This window comes from Pagrus pagrus (genome assembly GCF_965226575.1).
Source record: "Pagrus pagrus genome assembly, chromosome: 19".
NCBI lineage: Eukaryota > Metazoa > Chordata > Actinopteri > Spariformes > Sparidae > Pagrus > Pagrus pagrus.
The window spans coordinates 11,682,613-11,704,400 of record NC_140203.1 but is presented as its reverse complement, the minus strand read 5'-3'; the positions used below and the strand labels follow the sequence as shown (position 1 = coordinate 11,704,400).

Below are 21,788 nucleotides of genomic sequence, written 5' to 3'. Positions count from 1 at the left end.
AGTGCTGATCAGGCTGATTGTGCAGACCTGAAGGAAAACAGCACGTGAGGGATGGATGAAGGGGCCGGCAGGGAGGTGAAGGAGGAGGAAGAGGAGAGGTTAGACAGATGTGATAGCCACGGACTGGCAGATTCAACGACACTCCCGCTGTGAGAAGCAGCATTCCAGACGGAGCTCTGTAGGAGAAACACCAGACGATTTTGGACGTTTCTCAACAACACAAAGAGATGTTGAAGAGTAATTAATCAATTTGATAAATCTGATTATGTATTCGATGAATTCTGCGTATTTTTTAGAAGATTATTGGCCAAATCTTCCATTAATCATTTATTTCTTTCAGTTGATCATTGTGCAGTGAAGAACGCAAAAAAACGATTTTCTCAATGGAAATGGATTAAAGCAGATACACAGAAAGAGAAAGACAAGCATGAATGTATAAACACACATGAAGGTCATACCCCGTAAAGCACAGATTTATAGAGCCTAAACTTGGTTTGCCCCCTCTGACCTCCAGGTCAAGAATAAATAAATAAAAACCAGGATATTTCGCAAGATGTTGAACAGTTTTAAAAAAACTGGTAAGACGAAGCCGTCATCAAAAAACTGAAACACCCCAGAGCCAGATCTTTGGTCTCCAAGTGCTCTTACTCTCTCTGGGTTAGAATTGATCAGTCAGTAGTTGTAGTCAGAGATCAGACTAACTCTGACCCAACACCTCCCACTGAAACAGCGGAAAACCTTTTTACCTCCTTGACACATGCCGAACGGAAAAGAAATTGCAGAGGGAATACTTGCGACTTGTCAGTCTCTCTTCAGTGATGTCTCTTCTTCTTGGCTGGTGTTTCTTTTCTCTCCTTCTTGACTGCTTAGCCCCGAAACATCTCCCAATGTCCTTTCATTCAACATTGCCGCAAAAGCCACGCCGATCGTGTTCGAACGCTACTTTTACTCGTTTGGATTCGTCTTCCGAAACCTTCCCGGAGCTTAAAAAGCCGCTCCGGTAGCGAGCGAGGTGAACCGGCTGAAGGCTCGACGTGGCAAAGGACTGGCCCTCAAGTTTCCCCTTCGAGAGCCAGAAGGAGAAAAGGGAAGGAGAGAGAGAGGAGATATGGAGAGAGAAAGAGGAGGAGCTCGCCGGCCCCCCATTTTTCCTCTCCTCTCTTCTTCCTCTCTCCCCCCCTCCCTCTGTCTGGCTCCCCCCCCCCCCTCCTCTCTCATTTTCTTTTTTTCTGCTCCGTCTTTCGGGGAGAAAGTGGAAGGTCAAAGGTGAACAGGAAGTGAGACACATTCATTTGGCGTGTGCGTTGTAAAGTTTGGAATGGGACTGAAGTACTGGCTGCTGAGGGCGGGAACGTCTGCATTTGCCCGTTCCCTTCCATCCAGTGTATGTGCATATCCCTACTTATGGTACATGCGAGCGTAAATGTGGTTTTTGAGTGATGGATGTGTGTAGGAGTGGGGCTGGATGAGAGTAGAGGCTCCGTGGTCTTTGTAGCGAGGGGCAGGAATGTCGGCGTTTTCTTGGCAAGCAGGAGGAAGCCTTGTAATAACTCCAGATGTGCAGCCCTGTGGTCTCCATCTCCTTCTTGCTCCCTCTGTTTTTACTTCTAAAGCTGATTTCCTCTCCCTGTCCTACTCGAATAAAGAGCCCTTTATGCAGCTCTGCAGCCTTCCCAACACACACACACACACACACACACACACACACACACACACACACACGGAGGGGGGGTGCTGGTGAAGGGTGACATACTACTGGTAAATCAGAACCAGAGCGAAAGGGGTTGTGTGTGTGTGTGTGTGTGTGTGTGGACGAAGAGGAAAAGTGTGTGACTCACAGTTGAGACGTGAGTAGCCAAAGTTTGCCTCCTTCACCTTCTTCGTTTCACACACTCACACACACACGCATATTTAGGTGTCTAACCTCTGGCAGACAGGAGTAATCAGTGCTAGCGTTTCCAGGTGTATATATATATGTGTGTGTGTGTGTGTGTGTGTGTGTCTGTGTGTGTGCGTGTGTGTGCAGAGGTGGCCAAGGCCGTGTGTTTGTTTTAGCTATGGTTTCTGAGCTCCGACCTGAGCTCCAAATCAAAGCAGGCACAATCCCAGGAGAGACGAGTCAGCAGTACTGAGGGAGGGAGGGATGGAGGGAAAGTGCGAGAGGAAAGAAGGAAGAAAGTTAAAAATGTGAGGCGAAAGGAGGCGAAATGATGCCCCGCGAGCGTCAACGTAAATGAAAAAATGTAGCCGAGAAACAAGCCAGAGAAGAGAGTGATAGAAGTCAGTCCTCGTTACTTGCTGCAGTTAAGTTTCGGGTGTAGGGATTAGAAGGAGTGAATTTTAATGGGTGGGTGGGGGGAGCGCTGCGGTCGCACCAACATTGTTTCCACTGTTTGGATGACCAGGCAGGCGGCTTCCTTTGCGAACTCTTAGTCAGTAAAGCCAGAAATATTGAGAAAGTATGCGCACACACACACACACATCCAGTGAAATCTACGATTCTGTGTTATTCTGTCTCGATCGTTAATATTGTCATGAGAAACCTCAGGTTTCTGACTGCGCATGAAGCGAACGGCTCCGTCACTTTACGTGGGTGTAATTGTATCTTTCGAGCGGCAGTGCTGAGCATGTGAACGCCATGCTGTAGATTTATTTGAGAGTGTGTGTAACAAGCTCAGCCAAACCCATAAAGGCAGCCCCAGAATGTGATCCCCAGTATTTCATGCGAGTGTCATCAGTCAGCTGAGTCACACTGAAAGCTCGCAGATAGTTTTCAAACCAGAGATAGCATGTTAAATTGCTGTTGTGCTCGTTGGATAGCGTGAATGTCAACCACATAATGGCTTTACTTTATGTCCTGTCTCCCTCATAATATTGTATCACCATTAGTTCAAAAATAGAAACAAAGTAGAAAGTAAAAAAGTATTATCAGGGAAATTTAGCATCATTCTGCGCTGATGCACCAATGTGTAAGCAGCAATGGGCTATTGTAGCTGGTCAAAGTGTAGCTATAGTATTCACTTTTTTAACTGTTAGATAGTCTAGTCCAGTCATTGGTTCCCAACCTAAGGGTCAGAGCCCCTCAAAATTGTTTAGTCAGTTGAAAGAAAGTCAGTTGCCAACTATTTTGATAAAATCGAAAATCAAAAATGTCAAACATTTGCTGGTTCCAGCTTCTTAGAGGTATGGCATCCCTGATTTTGCTTGTCATTTATGATAGTAAAGTCTTTGGGTTTTTCGACTGTTGGTTGGACCAAAGAAGCAATTTGAAGACGTTACTTTAGGTTCCTGATTGACTGAACGATTCAACAGTTAATCGTGAACATAATCGTAAATTGCAGCCCCGCTCTAATTTTATACTTTTTGTGAAATAGTGGATACTTTTAGCTCTACGGACCTTGAGGTGCTAACTACAAACAAATCTTAGTTACATAGCGCAGAAACAAGTGATAGGGGGGGCGGAGTGGCTGAGCCAGAGACACCATTAACCCTGTTACAAGACACTGTGCCATCAAAATAATTCAAATTGACATAAAGTTGTTTTAAATGAAACTAATAATAATTCAAAAACATCTAAAAATGTGACACACAACAAGTGGACACAGCTTTTCAGTCATAACTGGTAACTACAGCTTTAAAACTAGAATAGCACTCAGTACAGCACATAGCACCATGGCCCCACAGGCCCCTTTAATTTAATAATGCCTAATCCTATAGATAAAAAAAAAATAGATCCGGATTTTTATTTGGATCCACATCAACTTGTACTCACTCATAGATACCAGCCACCTAAATACACCTGATTTTTCAGATCCATCCATTATTCCCTGAGAAATTAACGGAAATTATGAAAAAAAACAACCCAAAAAAACAAACACTATCTTGCAGCGTTAAAGAAGTGAGAAAGAAATTTCTACATCCGTCCCTTTATCTGGATCCACACTGAAAGTTAATGGGGTCTATTCTGGGTAGGGACCCATCCTCCATCCAAATTTCGTGAAAATCCTTTCAGTAGCTTTTGTGTAATTCTGCTGACAAACCAACAAACCAACAAATCAACAAACAGACGTGGAATAAACAGTACAATAATTCCCTGGAAAATGTAGTGGCATATAAGTATTAAGTTTGGATAAAATAAGTAAAGCTTGCTTTTTTTCAGAAAAGATAAACAGAAATGGTCAAGTCGGCTTCTGTGTCTTTGCAGCCTGTTAAATGCAAAGAATATCAGGCTCAGAGATACACGAGACAGCCAACAGAAAGGCAGAAATTTAGAAATTGTATTTCAACCACTGAAGTTAATGAAAGTGAGCAAAAAGAAAGGATGTAAGTGAAAGATTTAATGGACAAAATGATGGAAAAAATGGCAACAATGGTACCAAAACCAGTAATGAACAGATCACTGTGTCTCACTGTAAAAGAAAACATTAGAGGAGGGTTCGAGGTTGTAAAAGAGAAACAGGAGACTAGTGACGACCGCAGCATGTCAGGGGGAGCCCAGGAGGTATACAGGGCGGTTTGTGGATAATTCAAAGTTTATCCTGCCTGACTGATGAGATAAATGAGTAATGTATGTTTGTCTTTCTGTAAATTCCTCTGATTGTTCCCCTCATACACATAGAATACATAATGTCAATACAAAAGTCATTAGAGAAACAAAGCCTACAGATACGGGACAGATACGAAGAAACCATGCTGGTGTGCACTTAATGTCTTTTGGCATGTTGTATACACACTCTGCATGTGTGTGTATGTGTGTCTGTGCGCCCATGTGTGGGTGTGTAATTTTGTCATGTGCATGTGAGACTCTGCAGGCTCGCTGCCTCCTTTGACGGAGGATTGACAGACATTCAAAAATCACTGCATGTGTTTAATAACACATGACATGGGCTTTAATATTTCTGTGGTTGTTTTATAGCTTTTAAAGAACATATTCTCATGATATATATGATATATTTATATTTACAGCTATACTTCATACTATTTGTTATATATTTATATTTTGTCACCTTTCCATGATTTCCTGAATGAGACACAACTGAGGCTTTAACCTTGACATAAGTGAGAGATTTTCATCTCCATATATATCAAGTTTTACAAGACTAGATTTACTGTAAATGTGTAAAGTAAAAAAAAAAAGAAAGCTCTCCACCCTTTTGGAACGGCCCACAATTGGCACAATCCTGTCATAAAAACTATACTCTAACACTCCCTCTTTGTAGAATGAAGAACAAGTTTGATTTAGAAGTGCAAATTTTATATCCTGGCAGTTCGTTTAACTATAAAAACCACTCTAGCAGTTCATTTAGATATTACTATGCTTGGATCGTGCAGTTCCGATGATGAAATGACTGTGATGTGTCAGTTAAACAGGATTACGGTAACTTCCTCCCTTGTTTCCCCTAATTTTGAATCTATTACTGTAAAACCACACACACATATTTAGGATTCTATATTTACCGTTGTGAAACCTTTCCCAAAAAGTTGCACGTGAAACCCCGTGTGTGACTCCATGTTGGTTTGCATATGTGAACATTTTAAGTCACATGTGCTCCTCAGATGTGAACGTGTCAGTTTATCGGTGCCTTTTTTTTCTTCCTTAATGCACCCACCATTACATCTCATAATATTTGTTTGACATGTGAAAACAAAGAGACTATTTACAGGCGCAATTTGTCATCATGACATGGATTTCACATGCACACACATGAATACTGTATGAGTACAGAAACTTACAATCAAATATTACTCTGGTTTGCAGACTGTGATATCACGGCGTTGGATCGTTGCAATTGACCAATTGCGTTTTTGTATTATCATAGCTTTGCAACAAAAGAAAAATATGCACATGGGAGAAGTTATCCTTTATAACACATGGTTTAGAACATATTTTTGTTGAAGAAGAAGAATGAAACACATATTTACTCCATGATACAGGCTTTTAATAAAAACAATGTTTCGATCCCACTTGGATCTTCCTAACTGTTTGAAAAGTAGATGAATCACAACCATATTGATACATCATGCACAACAATATGCTGAGAGGCTCTATGATGGCAGGTGTGGTTTATCATCCAAACTAATATCCAAAGTAATAAACATCCCAAAAAGAATATATCATATATCAAAACATCAAACATTCATCCGACACAATATGTAAAATGTTGATTCATCACCTCGTAATTCAAGATCCAAATAACTACATTCACAAATAAATTAGTTCGAAAAAAGAAGGCAAAATCTTAAAAACATGTAGAAATGGGCCCTGACCTCTTCTTCCTGGAGAAAACAGAGATGTGTCCCCCTCAACAACCTATATCAGTGAAAACAACATTTTAATAAATTAATTTATTGATTAATTAAAGATTGGTTCCCCCCATAAACCTGCACCTCCACACGCATTAGCGCTCAGAACAAATGTCAGCAGTTTCTGGGACAAAATATGCTGTTTTTCTCTTGTGTCAAAGGGTTATGTTTAAGCACCAAAACCAAAAAACCAAAAAACACTTGGTTAGGGTTAGAAAAGCATAGCATTTTGGCTTAAAATAGTTATCTGTTTTGGTTGTCACAAACACCGCTGTAGATGTCCCGAGGTCTCATTAAAAACTCCCGGTTTTGTTGCCACAAACACGACTAGAAAGTGTCTCGAGTTCTCCTTAAAAACATTCAGTGGTGTCCCCTTTACAAATGTTGAAACACTGTGTTCAGTCAGAAATATCCACCGTCCCCCGCACCTCCTGACATGAAAGGCAGTTAATAAACATGTGAATGATATGACACGTTTTGTGGAAATGTCAGAACAATACATGGGCTATGACGTGCAGCCTTTCTTTCGTTATACAGTGTAGTTTAATAGTATGCCTAGTAATCAGTATTTCCTCTATATACATTTAGTATATCAGTACTTTTGTGCTGCACCTTTGGTGTTGCTGTTTAGGAATTGCTCTTGAGAAATGTTTCCGTTTGTTCACTTGTGAAGTGAAATATCTGCTCTTGCTTGCATTAATTTATCTTTGTTGCCTAAACTTAACTCAACTGCAACAGAGAACTGAAAAAATAACAAGAAAAATAATAAGTGAACTATAACAAAAAATAGGTCAACAGTATAACATTATGTTCCAAAGAGAAACAAATACGGTCAGCTTGCTCCAAAAACATCCTCCGGTTTATTGCCACCACGTAGCTGTGATTGTATTTTACTGAAAGACACTAAACACACAGGTTCTCCAGAGCGTTTGCCCTCCGTGAGACAGCAGTCGCCAGACGTGTGGGGATTTTCACGTGTTTATGTGGTTAGCGGGCTGCGGCGCCCCCTCCCTCCTTCTTCTACTCTTTGGTGGTCACCGGTGATTGATCACATGTCCTGCTTATAGCCTCTAGGTTGTTACACTGACCCTCTGCGGAGGTAAACGCAGAGCAGATCATTAACTGCTTGGCAATTAGCTGCTAAACAGGAAGGTATCACTGACCTTCCCGCTGACTGACTGTGTCATTGTCATGTTTCCTTTCTCAGTCAAGACGTTTATTTGTGTTTGTGCTCGTTCCCACAGGGAGAGCTGAGCGAAGCACAGAGGCTGTCACTTTTCTGAGAGTCGGCAAAGTCAGATGAAGTAATGAAAAGCCAAACAAAACATGTCATACGTTAAATTCCAGTTTTTTCATCAACGGAAAATGTGAGAATTTATGTTTATATCTCTGTGAAACTGGACATTTCAGATTAGACAAGCCAGGAGACTCTTTGTGTCTGCGCTGCTATCAAGTAGCACTTCCCATGATATATGAAGTATTAGAAAGTTCGGACACTGGCAGGCCGCCCGAGGCGATTTGTTACGAGCATTATTGCACAACCATGCGGCTCGATGACTCATCAACAGCTGTGTGTTTTTACACATTCGCCTAGAATAGCTCCAATCTAGCCGTTCCCAATCGTAACTCCCTCGGCTAAATAGTTTGCTGTTCCTGATTTAAATGCTGGCAACATGTGGCCTTACTTTAAATAAAGTCCAAACAGCATTAAGTCGAGTTAAGTTTCCTCAGATGATGTTTCTCAAAGGCCTATTACTCACAGAACAAACACTCAGTTTGCTTGCGTTAGCTGGATTTCTGTTTGAATCAGCATTATCTGTCTTATTTATGTTTGGAATATTTTTAAATGAGCCATTTTGGCAGAAGCCAAATTGCTGAAAGCTCTTTATGAATTAATTAACTGAACCAAACTCTTCTAATTGGGCATTGACGCTGAACAAGCTTCAACCCCAGCGAGTCCCATCCTTTTTTATGTTCGACTCGCAGAAATGCTCTCTGTGTTTAATTTTTTTTTTTCTTTAAGGACAGAACCCAATAGGGGGAATGGTAGAAGAATGGAGGGAAAGAAAAACGGAGGGAGGTGAGGAGGAGGGTTGTGAAAATTGCCGTTGGCTGCCACCCAGGGCCCAGTCTTTGTGGTAATGAAGGGTTAGAAGCAGCGTTATTGCTCCCAGATGCCGTGCGGCTTCTCCGCAGCCCTTTGATGCATGGCCCAAGTCACCAGGACTTTTCTATCAAGACTCCCATCAACATACACACCACCACACACACACACATACTAAGACATGCAGCCTCTTAAAACAACATGGATGCCGTAAACGGCTATCTTCTTGGTTTGCCCACCAAACAACTCAGATTTGTTTCAAAGTGTTAATTGGATACGGTTTGTGTAAGGTCCCCACGTGTGTGTGTGTGTGTGTGTGTGTGTGTGTGTGTGTGTTTTTAGTGTGTAAACATCCTCCAGCATATCTGTGTGTGTCTATGTGTGTGTGTGTGTGTGAGAGAGAGGCCATATTTCATCCACATTTTGAAACAGCGTTTGAGTCTTTGAGACGTTTCTTGGACGGCGTGCAGAGTGGTGAAGTGCCTTTATGAATGCAGGAGTGAACTTCCTTTGGCTTCTCATAATGAGCCTGCTATTACTCACAAGCAAAACAAAACCATGGAAAGTACTTTGCTCACACACCGCTCCAAACACCACAGGTTAAATACCAAGTGCACTGCCTAGACCGATGCGTTTATGTGTGAGTGTGTGTGTGTGATTAAAAAATGGACACATCACACATGTAGTTCAGGTGTGAATAAAAATAATTCATTTGATACTATTTACGAGTTGTTGTGGGTTTGAACTTTTAAAGGTTTCAAACCAGAGTTAAAGAGTCAGGTCACTCAAATTGTAAGAGGCGTGTTTTCTCAACTAACTCCGGTGGTCAGCAAACTGGAAAGATTGTGTATAACCCACAGCGCTCCCCATCAATGGGACTATTTCTTTGGTAAAAAATAATTTTGATGAACTGTTTCCTGCGAGGCCTTTGAATTATCCTGAGCGACGGACAATCCACAAACAGATTCACTGAGCGTGAATTTATTGAGCTCCGTTGCTAATGCATTCACATTGGAGGCACCTGGCTGACACAGTACCTCATAATGAGTGAGTAAGCTCGGCTGGTGGTTGGTACGCTGTAACCTCAGTGACAGCCACACCCAGAGCATCTTTAGCTACTGTGTGTTTTTATGTGTGTGTAACTTACGGTAATGTGACACAAGCAGAGCCACATTGACATACACTCTTGTGTAAGTGTATTAGTCATGCAGTAAATCTCACCATCGTGAAGGTTGTAATGTTAAATATTCGGTGAAACTGTTGATTCAGCTGTTCGATTGGGCTGTAGTTTGTGATGCTGGTGAATTGTTTTCCTTACAATATAATACGTCAGCACAAACTGCTGCCCTCCAAAATTAGTATAAAGTTAAATCAACACCCCTCTGAATCAGTTCCCAAGAAATACTGATGGTGTGATTCATTGCAGGACTGTTGTATTCAGCCCAGTTCAGACCAAAGATTCGTGACGAGACGAAACATTGCAGGGTGAAGTTGCAGCAGAGTGAACTGATCCGTCTCAGCTAAACTCGGGCCGGCTGATGGCGTTGCCTGTGACTCAGCCTGTCAAGTCACTGGTGGCTGGTTTCAGAGCATAATGCATGTAATGCAATAAGCGCCTCGTAGCAAAGTCAGCTGGTTAAGTCGGTTACAAACTGTCAGCTGTCAAAATGGCTGTCATTTTGGACAAAGGAAAGAGAAAATCACCTCGTCAATTTTTGACAGCCGTGACTGTGTGAGACAAGCCTTAGAGTTTAAATGTAGCCTACGGCTAAACTGGCAACTTTGCTATATGATGTTAAATAACATAAATTCACATTTTGTCATAAAACTAATGAAATATAAGACTGTGAAAATACATAATTATGAGGGCTACACAGCCGTTAGCAATGTCGTCTTGTTGAACGGTCACCAAAACCCATAACTTAAACACTGTAGAGCTGGTCCTGCATATCAGCAGCTCACAGAACTGACAAACTCTCCTGCAGTTGTCAATATGACCAGATTGATTTTATTATCGTCTGACAAAACTCGATGATATTTGACTTGTTTTACGACAAACTTTATTGACTTGGAAAATGATCTTTTGGATTCACAAACATGTGTAGCTCATGGCACAATTCAAAGCGAATCAAAAATGATTTGTCTCTCTCCATTCACTAACGTACAAAGTTTTTCCGACACGGGGTCCCACGGGGTCCACGGGAAGGGGAACTTCAGCTCTTTATTGTTAGGTTTGCCTGATATGCTGGCAACTGAATAGTGTTGTCAAAAGTATCGAATAGTACTGAACATTTGAAATGGTTTCAATACTCATTTTTTGCAGTATTGATACTCCAGGACTTGCTGTGTTTTTTCGCTCTCATCTCCAACAGCAAATTGACACATGCGACAACGTGGTGCCTACACAGTGGTCGATTTAAATGAATGGTTATACGCTGCGTATTCATGTGCACAAAGGAATGTTAGTTGAATCAAAATACCACAAAGTAATGGAAAACCACAGTCAGGTAGTATTCCAGCGCAGGATCGCTGGTTTGTCTTTCACAATTTTTCCGACATGTTGTTGAAATCTCGTCCTGCGCCTGCAAATCCGCGCTTTTCTCATGACCGTGTACACGCAAAACTTTGTTTTACACTTTCCATGGTGATTCATGCAAACACAAGGGAAGTCTCCTGACAGCTCAGTAGTGGTTTTGCCATCACATATCCGTACCTCGCTCCGTGCGTGTGTCTTTCTGTCTCTTGGAAGCTAATTCACAGAGATCTGTAAAGTAAAAAAGGTCGAATAAAGTGTGTCCACGTTCTTCATACATATGTATCTCATAAATGCATGTCATGTGTGCGTCTGTGTGTCCGTGTGTGCTTGACTTTTTGTTTTCTCTTGTGTTCCTGTGTGTGTGTGTGTGTGTGTGCACGCTTAACATCTGAAATCTGTACGTTCGTCTGCTATTGCTGGCTGGCTTTTATGGGAGCATATGGGAAAGCACTCAACTCCCCTCAACACACACAACTGCACACACACAGACACACATAAAAGCACACATACAAGTTGGGCTGATTGAGAGAGGAAACCCTTCAGAAGTGGTTGCGTTGTGTTCCTATGTCTTGTTTTTTCTTTTCTGACGTTTCTTGTTGTTTGTACGTGCATCAAACATCATGTTTCTATTCTCACACACTTCCTTCTCAGTAGCAACCTACAGATAGTGGGTCTTTTGGTCTCAATATCATTATCATCACATTACTTTGCCTTTCTGTCCATGCTTTAGTTCAGTTTCTCTGTACTCCCCCCCCGTCCCCTCCTCCTTCCCCCGTTCCAACTCTCCTGACTGGATTTACTGGCCAGAGGAGAGGAAAATGTATGAATCAGTCCAAGGTTGCTCACTCCCAGGGAGAGGGGAAGCCAGAGACGAGGGAACAAGGGGAAAGAGTAAAAAAAAGAGAGACCTGGAGAGAGAGAGAGAGAGAGAGAGAGTGAAGATGGAGAAAAAACAGAACAAACTAGAGACGAAGGACGGGGACCTCTTCGCCCTCACTGCCACCATAAATGATGATGTCAGCATCCAGCAAGCAGTCTGGGGCGACTGCTTGTTTAGTATTTTTTTTTTTTTTGTACAGCACCTGGGTGTACTGCTGCTGCCAAGTGTGTGTGTGTGTGTGTGAGAGGGAGAGAGTTTTTACATGCATTTAGGGGATATGACCATTTGGCTGCTCAGGTCATAAATCCTTTGATGAAGGAGTTTGGTCACACACACAACCCCCCTGTCTCACTCTCTCTCTTTCACACACACACACACACACACACACACACAGACACACACACTGGGTTGGGCAGGGCAGGCTCGTGGTTAGCTATCCAGATGGTTTTAAGGTTAGTTAGAGACTACGCTCAAAGGTGCTGTTTGCAACCAAAGCAGTGTGTGTGTGTGTGTGTGTTCCTGTGTATGCATGTGTGCGTATGTTTAGTGTATGTTTATAGAAACTCACTCACCCCGTGCTATATTTGGCTCCTCTTTTTTTCAAACACTAATTTTACTGTCGATAGTAAAACATTCCCACACACACACACGCACGCACGCAAACCTTTTGTAACAATAGACTTTGAGAGTTTTTAACCACAACATGTGTGTGTGTGTGTTTTATGTGTGTGTGAGCGAGTGAGTGAGAAACACTGAGATAGAGGAGGAGGAGGAGGAGAGAGAGCGCTGGCATGTGTCAGACCGAGCTGATGAACTTTGAGGTTCCCTGATTCATAAATAGTTGGATGTCTGGATGTCATATGTTGTGTGCAGATTTACAAGTACAAGAGATTTCTACACTGGAGCGCGGTTTCTCTTCTCTCTCTCTCTCTCTCTCTCTCTCTCTCTCTCTCAGTGTGTGTGTGTTTCTCATTTGTTGCTCGCCTTTTTTTTTTTTTTTTTTCTTTTTTCTTTTCACTCTGCACAACTGTAATCAAAACCACAGACGAGGGGACTGTACGACTTTCCCATTCGTCTCTCTTTCCTTTTTCTTCTCTCTCTTTTTTTTTTTTTTTTACGTCTGCTGTTAAATTTCCAATGAGAGCGTTTAATCCTGATTTCCCCTGAGTTCTTTCATCTGATTTCTCTTTGTCTCTCTTAACCCAATCTCTTCTTGTTTCTCTGTGACTGATTCTCAAGTTGATTATCCAAAATCACAATATATTAAGTGCACGTATTAAGTAGGAAATCATCCACTTTTGTCCATTTTGGTCTAAGTGACGTTGTCAGCGCAAATAATTGTAATCTCTATGACCATTTTTACTCTCCAGTTAAATTCCTCACCCATGGAGTCTCCTTTTTTCTCTTCCTGGCTTGTGTAATAATCCGTGTGTCTCTCTTTCGCCTCCTGCAGGAGAAGGAGAAGAAGTACATGCTGCAGGTGGACAACCTGAAGCTGCGCGACGTGGAGAAAGGCTTCATGTCCAGCAAGCATATCTTTGCCCTCTTCAACACCGAACAGAGGTGTTATTATACACACACATATCAATAGACAGTGGATACACACAGCCGATACACATTATTGATCACGTCACTGTGGCATTTCTCCTGCCAAGATAATATTAAACCTCTGTTGCATTTTCCTTACAAAGGAGTGTTTTTACAGAAAACATGCAAAATGCTATATGGAAGCATTACAAATGAAAAGAAACTCTCTCACCATGAAACAATTAGCAAAATGTGGATGTTTTGCTCATTTTAAATTGCAAATGATGATGTCATGGTAAAACTGAAACTGAATATATTATAAAATCAAGTGAAAAGAAACGTTTAGCATTAGCATTAGCTCTGGAGACCCAACATTTCATGATTTGAATTTAAGACATCTCAAGTCATAATGTTTTTGTTTACACAAAAAGGACTTCGAGTAATAATAGTAAAGTTACTAATCATGCAGACTGGCTCCTGTCAGTCGTTTAGGATAATGCTTTTAAATAATTAACACATAAATAAGACCTGAATTTTGTAGTAAACAGATGTCAAGAACTCTATATACTTTTGTTTAGTTTCATCAGTAACATGATCACATGTTTTGTATATCGAATCTCAAACTTTATCCGTTGAATAAATGCAGTGGAGTTAAAAGTAGCTAGAAGTAGCTAAATATATAGATGTACTTAGTTACTTTCCACCCCTGATACAGCTGCTCAGGTGACACATCTACAATATATAAAAAGATTGGGATCATCACTGAGCGTTGTTCTGATCTTACTGTGTGTCCACAGGAATGTGTACAAGGACTACCGTCAGCTGGAGCTGGCCTGTGAGGGTCAGGAGGATGTCGATGCTTGGAAGGCGTCCTTCCTCAGGGCCGGAGTTTATCCTGAGCGGGTCACGGTACGATTTTTTGAAAGCATTTGTTTTACGCATGCACATAAAAGATATGGGCAGGAAAATGTATATGGTGAGATGATATTTCTCCGTTAATGATTGGATATACAGTATGAAACCATATGCAGGTTCAACACATGATTAACCTACACAAAAGTAAATGTAGGTATTGGTTTGTTGGTTTGTTTTTCACATGACTGTTGCTGTGATGTTGATTTGGAGTCTATTTTAATGTTGTCGAGTCTCTCGTGACGCTGTCTCTGTCCTCTTTCACTGTCTGTGTTCTTCATCGCTCTTTGACCTTATAGGACAAGGAAGGAAAGGTATGTCATTTTATTTGTCCGCGCCCTTCATTTGCATCATTTTGTGTCTTTTATACAACGTTTCACCCTAAAATAGTTATTTTGGAGGACTTTATTTAGCAGGAGTTAGCAGGACAACTTCTATTTGCTTTTTATCCGACAGAATTACTACTAGTAGTACTACTACAAAATAAATACTTTTATTAAAATATAACTCTTGCTGTATAACTCCTATGTGATGGTGCCTCACTTTTATCTCTCATACTGTGTCTACATTTCTCGAATCCTTTTATTAACTGAAGTTAAACTCTGGGTCCCCCCTCCCTTATTCATCTCCACAGAGTGAGGGCAGTGAAGAAAATGGCTCTGACAACCTCATGCACAGCATGGATCCTCAGCTGGAGCGGCAGGTCGAGACCATTCGTAACCTGGTCGACTCCTACATGGCCATCGTCAACAAGACCGTCCGCGACTTGATGCCGAAGACCATCATGCACCTCATGATTAACAATGTCAGATTTCTATCCTGTATTTTCCAAACATAGATCTCCTATAAACAAGCCAGAAACTTTAACCTTCATCACAAAATATCTGTCTTATTTTTTCCAGACTAAGGAGTTCATCAATGCAGAGCTGCTGGCTCAGCTGTACTCGTGTGGTGACCAGAACACGCTGATGGAGGAGTCTCAGGAGCAGGCCACGCACCGCGACGAGATGCTGCGGATGTATCACGCCCTGCGGGAGGCCCTCAGCATCATTGGTGACATCAGCACGTCCACTGTAACCACCGCCATGCCACCTCCTGTGGATGACTCCTGGCTGCAGGTGCAGCGAGGCGGCTCCGGAGGAAGGTAAGTCATCGGTTGGTGGAAACGGAAAGCTTGTTTAAATCCTTTAATACATTTTTTTTGGTTTAACATGTATTGGACACTTCAATCACTTATAGCTAATGCTTCACTGTATTTACATCAGATTTGTTATATTTTTCTTAAGCCTCTGTGACACATAGTCCCTGGTAAATTACTGGAATAACCTCAATGTTTTCCTCCCTTCTCCTCCAGGTCTCCAGCCACCAGTCCAACTCCGAACCGCAGGGCTCCACCAGGACCTCCGGCCCGCCCAGGCTCTCGTGGGCCTCCACCTGGGCCTCCCCCTGCTGGGGGACCCCCTGTTCCGTCTCGCCCGGGCGCTTCCCCGGACCCTTACAGCGGGCCGCCGCCCACCGTGCCCTCCCGGCCTAACCGCGCACCCCCAAGTGTGCCTAGGTGAGTGAACACGTGAGAGGTATTTCAGACAACCAGCCCTTTTACATCCAAACCATAGCTTATGACATTATGACGAGCTAGCCAACCTGAAGTGTGGATACTCTCTGTTACTAAGGGGGATGTGAAGACACCTGGATGAGGGGATAAAGGAGGTAAATGACAGTGAAAGACATCTGGTTGTGATAGAGGTTAGATGGATAGACGAATAGAACCCTAAATAGATGGATAGACCGTGATATAACTCATGATCAGTGGACCGTTTCCCTCATTTTCTCTCGGTGTGGGTAAACATTTGACTTCTACCTTTGACGTAGACTTGTTTCTACCTTTCTGCCACCATTTTAAACTCTCAACACGCTGTCAAACATCACCAGTGATAGCTAACACTCCACTCATGTTCATCGCTTACGCCCTTACGTGTGCTCTAAAGCGAGTCAGGGACCAGAATGAGCGTTAGACGGGACTTTTCTGTTCTCCATTAACTGTATGTGCCTTTACACCTGTAAAAATTGCCTTGTGCTTGCCTGTGTTTGTGATCTAGCTGACGTTTTTTTTTATCCCGGACCTATTTGCTGTCAGAGTAGCGGCTTGCCTCTTTAACTGAAGGAGACACTAACGTTGCTGAGCAAAGCTCTCACTGGCAAATTTTGCAGCCTCAAAATCAGAAAAAGTCCTCACTCAAAATCCTCAGTAGTGAACTTCTTCCATCCTTTAATCGGGTTTGTCCTAAGTGAGAGCTGAGCACATGTGACCTTGGTCATTTCCTGCACTGTAACTGTTTGCGCCCCCTTTTCTCTCTTCCTCCTCTTCATCCCTCTTTTCCTCACCACGCCTCTGTCCCACACATGACTATTGTTCCTTCTACAGAATCACTATCACTGACCAATGAGGACTAACGTTTCTGGTACGTTGGGTACTGTCCGCCATCATCATCATCATCATCATCCTCACCATCATCATCACTTTCCTTCTTTCTCCTCCTCTCAGAAGGCATCCTTTCGCTGCATGCCATCTTCCTTTTCTCACTTTTTCTTTTCTCTTCTCAGAGCGCTGCATGGGCAAACACACACCCATTTCAGATGGCGTGTGTGTGTTTGCGTCAGTTTTTAAGCCTTTTGGAGTTGATGCAGTTTTTTTTTTTATGTATTGGTGGGGATATAAGAATGCGTCAACGTGTTTCGTGAAGAGGGGACATTTTCGCAGACTACAGAAGCAATGGGTTAGACAGGAGGAGTCAACTCAAATGTCCAAAACCTAAAGATTGTTGTTGTTTTTGTGTCGATGTTGTATGTGATGTATGTAGGCCATGACATCCCACCCATCCCTAACTGTCTAAGTGTCGGATGTTGTCCTCCAGAATAATGGTATCTGTCAGTGTCACTGTTTAATACAGACTTTGGCAGCCAGCACCACAGGTGATTCTCAAGCTAACCTTTTTCTCTGGAAAATATCAGATAGTTTTACCTTTATTAGGCTTCTAGAAAACAATTAAAAGATAATCTAAAAGGGGATCATCACTTTAGGGTTGCCATGTCTGCAACTAGACATGTACAACCTGTCAAAGAGGGTTGTGAGTAGATATATTTTTACGAATAACAAACTCAAAAGGAGAAACATAAACAACTTTTTCTCATTTTTAAAGGAACAGTATGTTCATGTTGGGAAATACGCTTATTTACTGTCTTGCAGAGAGCTGGATGAAAAGCTTGGTGCCAATATATCTGTCTGGGGTTAGGTAGTAACAGATTACATGCAATCAGGATCACGTAATCAGATTACTAAAGATGCTATAATCAGCCCAGATTTCATTTGAAATATGTCATTAAATTCTAGTTATATTATCAAGGATTACCAGACTATATTTTTGATTATGTCTTTAAAATATAGCGATTTTGAAATTTATAAAACTTTTCTTTCGTAAGTGACTCACTTATTATAAAAAATGCCATGTATCTCACATTCCAGACTAGTGGGAAACAACTAGCCTGGCTCTGTCCAGAGTTAACAGGATCCACTTGCCAGCGCCTCTAACATGTTATATCTCAGTCTTATTGTTGTCAAAGTTTGCAGCCAGCGAAGACTATTTCTGTTTGTCTTTACGCTAAGCTAAGCCAACTGGGTGCTGGTCGTAACTTCTTCTTTGCCATGTAGATCTGAGCAAATATAAACCTATTCTTTAATTTTTCATATGCTTACTTGTTATTTAAATAGAGACCCCTAACATTTCATTGAGACCCAGAGGCTGTTTTGGAGGGTATTTTAGATTTATGCCCTCTGATTAAAGTATTCATCAACAGCCTGTTCTCAGACTTTTATGGATTTATATGAACATTTACACTGACCGAAAAAGGAGTAAAGAACCTGTTTAAGTGCATGCTACTGTGCTGTACTTAGACAATATGAATAATACTGCCTGCATTTGGCCCCGACTGCAAAATACATAAATTACCTGCATTGTGGCCATGTATCCTGATATCTTTGTGATGTTTTTTGTGTTTCCGGGTTTCCTTCCATGTGTTATTTCACGATATAGGTGGTTGTCTGTGTTTACGAGTGAAGGTACCATGTTTATGTGTATGTGCATGTATTTACACATGGGGGGGGCCCTGAAATAGCACTATGTACAGTAAGTATAATCGCTAATCTTGAGCTTTAAATGAGCCGCAAACACCTGTGAAGTCACTTATCCAACCTGATCCCGTCCTGTCTTCTCTGTATCTCTTCCTGTGTGTTTGTATCCATGGCAGCCGGAGACCCCCACCTTCTCCAACCCACTAGACCTCTGAGCTCCTCCCTCCCTCCTCCACCCGCCCGGTCGGTCCCTCCTCTGGATGAGCGGCCGTGGACAACAGTGCCACCTTCCTGTCGTTTTCTGCCACACCCGACCCAAACCGGCTACCTTCTCCTGCTCCGTCACAACAAGCCGTGCCTCTCTTTCTCTCCCTCTCACCCCCCCTTCCCTCCCAACCCCTCTGCTGCACACAGAGATGCAGAATACTTGAAACACACCTGCATGAGTGACGTACGAACATGCTGCACCCTCAGAATTCAAATAAACTATGTAGAGAAATATGAGAAGCAAATTTTGTGTGAGTGCACATGTGCATGCACACCTGCTTACATGAATACAAACATATATATATATATGTACACGATGCAGAATATTTGGTGGGAGACATTTGCAACACTTAGCATGACACTTTGCCTGAGTATTACTTTATACTCCAGCCTTTCTAATGGGTATTCTGGCTGCTGACTGACTTATTTTTTTTCCTGTTTTCCTGTTGATTTCTTTGCTTTTTCTTCTTCACCAAAAAAACATTTTAAATGCTCATTTTCCTCATGGCATTTCGGGCTATGAGGTGCTTTATTTGTCAGGTATTTCCCCCGGGGTCTCCTCATCATTATGGTTTCTCTTTTCATCTTCCACTTGGTCATCCTGACATCTAAGCTTTTCTTTTACTTTCTCTTTTTATGCCCTTTCACGGCCGAACAGGGGCGGACCCTCTCGGCCCGAGAGCCCCATGCCGCCATTCGACTCTTAGAGGAAACCCCTCGCGTCCTCCCTTTTACCTCCTCTCTTCTAAAACTCATCCCGGTTTTCCACCAACTATGAAACATCCATCACTCACTCAGCTCACACGGGAGAGGAGGGGGCTGCTGCTCCTCATCCTTTCTTTCCCTCCTCCTCCTCATCCTCTTTCTCCTCTTGCACTAGGACTTGAGGAGCAATCATTTTAGGGACCTTCTGGACTGTCATTCCTGTTGTAGACTCCAGAAGGCCTCACTGTCACCTGTGATATAACTTTCTTGTGTAATTGAGTGGACAGCCATATAGCTCACATAACTGTAATCTCACTACTGTGTCACAACCACTTCCCACAGAACATATGCGACAAAGAAAATGGTTTCCCGATCTTTTTTGGCTTTAAGAGGCGCCTTCTTTGGCTCCTTTCCCTCTTTTCTCCTCTCCTCTTCACAAAAACATTGTTACTGCGTTATCTTACAGAGGCGGGATCTAAATAGAAAGTGCAATATATAGAAAGTCCTTCTGCAGACGGCTTCATCACACAAAAGAGTGCATTTTTAATTGAGAGGAAGGGAATCTGAGGCCTGGCTGGCACCCTGAGACTGTTAGATAGCTCCTTATACCTCCTTTTTATTCAGAGGGAATGAGGTCCCTGATGGGAAAGGTGTTTTTGATCACATTATGCTTCAAACTTTTATCCAGGTGTACGATCTGTCATTCATTGTCTGTTTTTCCTCTTTCTTTTCCTTTTTCTTTCCTCTCTCAGCGGTCACGGGGGTGAGTGAGCGCATGAAAACAGCCACAGTCTATGCATAAAACTATCAAACGCTCCTCCTGTTTCACCCTCACATCGCCTGTGAGTTCAACCCACCTTTTTCACAACCTGCTGTCAGTGTGACGTGTCGTATTTGGACGCCCCCCCTCCAAAACAGAAAAACCAGCCATATAAAACCCCCACCTCTGTACCTCAATTGATGTCATTTAAAACCCATTTGAAACACTTCAGTGACCCCTTGTGCATCTTCGTGCTCCATGCAAACACAACAAAGCATATTCTACTTATTATTTAACAGTACATAGTTTATAATGGACATATCTTATTGTGTTATTATGTATATGTGTGATGCATCTTATGGGACTTGTACTTCCACCGTCTAGAGATTTTAGTCTGCAATGTATGAAATTTCTGAATATTTAAATTATTATGAATAAATGAGTATGTGTATAAGGAAATATTTGAAAAACGTATAAAAAATGTGTAATGCAGTGATGTATATGGACTTTGGCAGGTTCTTTGATACTTTAGCTTGTAGCAGAGAGGGCTTTTTTTTGTTTTTCTTGTCTCTCTCTGTGTGTAGAGGTGCAGGGAGAGACAGTGTGAATGTGTGAAGTCCTGCAGAAACCAGGTCCCACATCTTGTTCAAGCTGCTGTGGGAGGAACGATGACTTTAACCTGCAGGACTGCCGTGCTTTGTCGACACAATAAAAACCTCAGTGTACTGAACGACGTTTCCTTCTTTGTCTCTTCATGGTGGTAAACATTGGTAATCAACACAGCAGTAGCTACACAGGATCTGCTGTGGGAGGTGAACTGAACTCTGCTCACAATGATGATGCTAACATGCCAATTTTGCAGGTGTAGCTGAGCATGTTAGCAGGCTAGAGTTTTAGAGAAGTTACAGGTGCAATATGTAAGAATTGGCCACCTGTCGCAGGTCCCCAGCGTAACCACTAACTGCAGTTAGCTAGTTGTATGGTTTCATTTATATGTTAAGAAAGGAAAATGGGTGTAAAGAATTTCCTTTCTTGACGTAGACAGGTTTTTTGTTTTTTTTTGCTTATTTATTAAACTGAAAAAGGCAAGAGAGCTAGCGTACTCACCGCTATGTGAAACTACAGAGGACTTTACCATCAGACTGTCGCCTCTTGGTGGTACAAAGTGGTATTACGAGACAGGACTTTCCAGGACAAGTTTGCATGCTAACCTTAGTAGATTTGTCTACAACACAATGAATAGATGTTGACGACAGAACGTCAAACTGATGTCTTCCCACTGTGTTGACAATTCTAGTTCCTTTTTGAATGTTTTATACAAAAATACTTACATAGATGTTACATATTGCACCTTTAATGAATTGCCAAAGTTTTTACAGTTCATTATCATCTCATGGCAGACCATCCAAAGGTTTTTGAGACATTTTGCTGTAATCGAAGGTGGATTAATACAGAGGAATATCCTCTGGGAACCATGAACGTCTGCACAATATTCCTTACCAATTCTCAGTTGTGGAGATAATTCCGTCTTGGCCGAAGTGGTGGACGGACAGTTTTTGTCTTACTAAAAAATGGTTCAGGCAAGAGAGAATGAAAATCATGCCCATGGGGAAATTAAGTACAAATTCTTTTCAAATTTCGTTATCCACAATCAAGTATCCAAAA

At 42.0% G+C, this 21,788-nt stretch overlaps 1 protein-coding gene across 11 annotated transcripts in view; it reads left to right on the top strand.

Moving 5' to 3' along the window:
* The window catches only part of dnm1a (dynamin 1a), a 53,489-nt gene extending 34,055 nt beyond the window's left edge, over positions 1 to 19,434 (top strand). For 6 of the 11 annotated variants that reach the window (XM_084382573.1, XM_084382579.1, XM_084382577.1 and 3 more), the window contains 7 exons: positions 13,277 to 13,386; positions 14,148 to 14,259; positions 14,562 to 14,576; positions 14,897 to 15,067; positions 15,165 to 15,406; positions 15,617 to 15,820; positions 18,568 to 19,434. In XM_084382573.1, the coding sequence (XP_084238699.1) occupies positions 13,277 to 13,386; positions 14,148 to 14,259; positions 14,562 to 14,576; positions 14,897 to 15,067; positions 15,165 to 15,406; positions 15,617 to 15,820; positions 18,568 to 18,598 (885 nt within the window). In that variant the 3' untranslated portion in view covers positions 18,599 to 19,434. Of the gene's footprint in view, positions 1 to 13,276; positions 13,387 to 14,147; positions 14,260 to 14,561; positions 14,577 to 14,896; positions 15,068 to 15,164; positions 15,407 to 15,616; positions 15,821 to 16,687; positions 17,207 to 18,567 lie in introns of those variants that run through there. The other 5 variants (XM_084382571.1, XM_084382572.1, XM_084382575.1 and 2 more) reach the window with 2 other exon arrangements.
* The last annotated feature ends 2,354 nt before the right edge of the window (positions 19,435 to 21,788 follow it).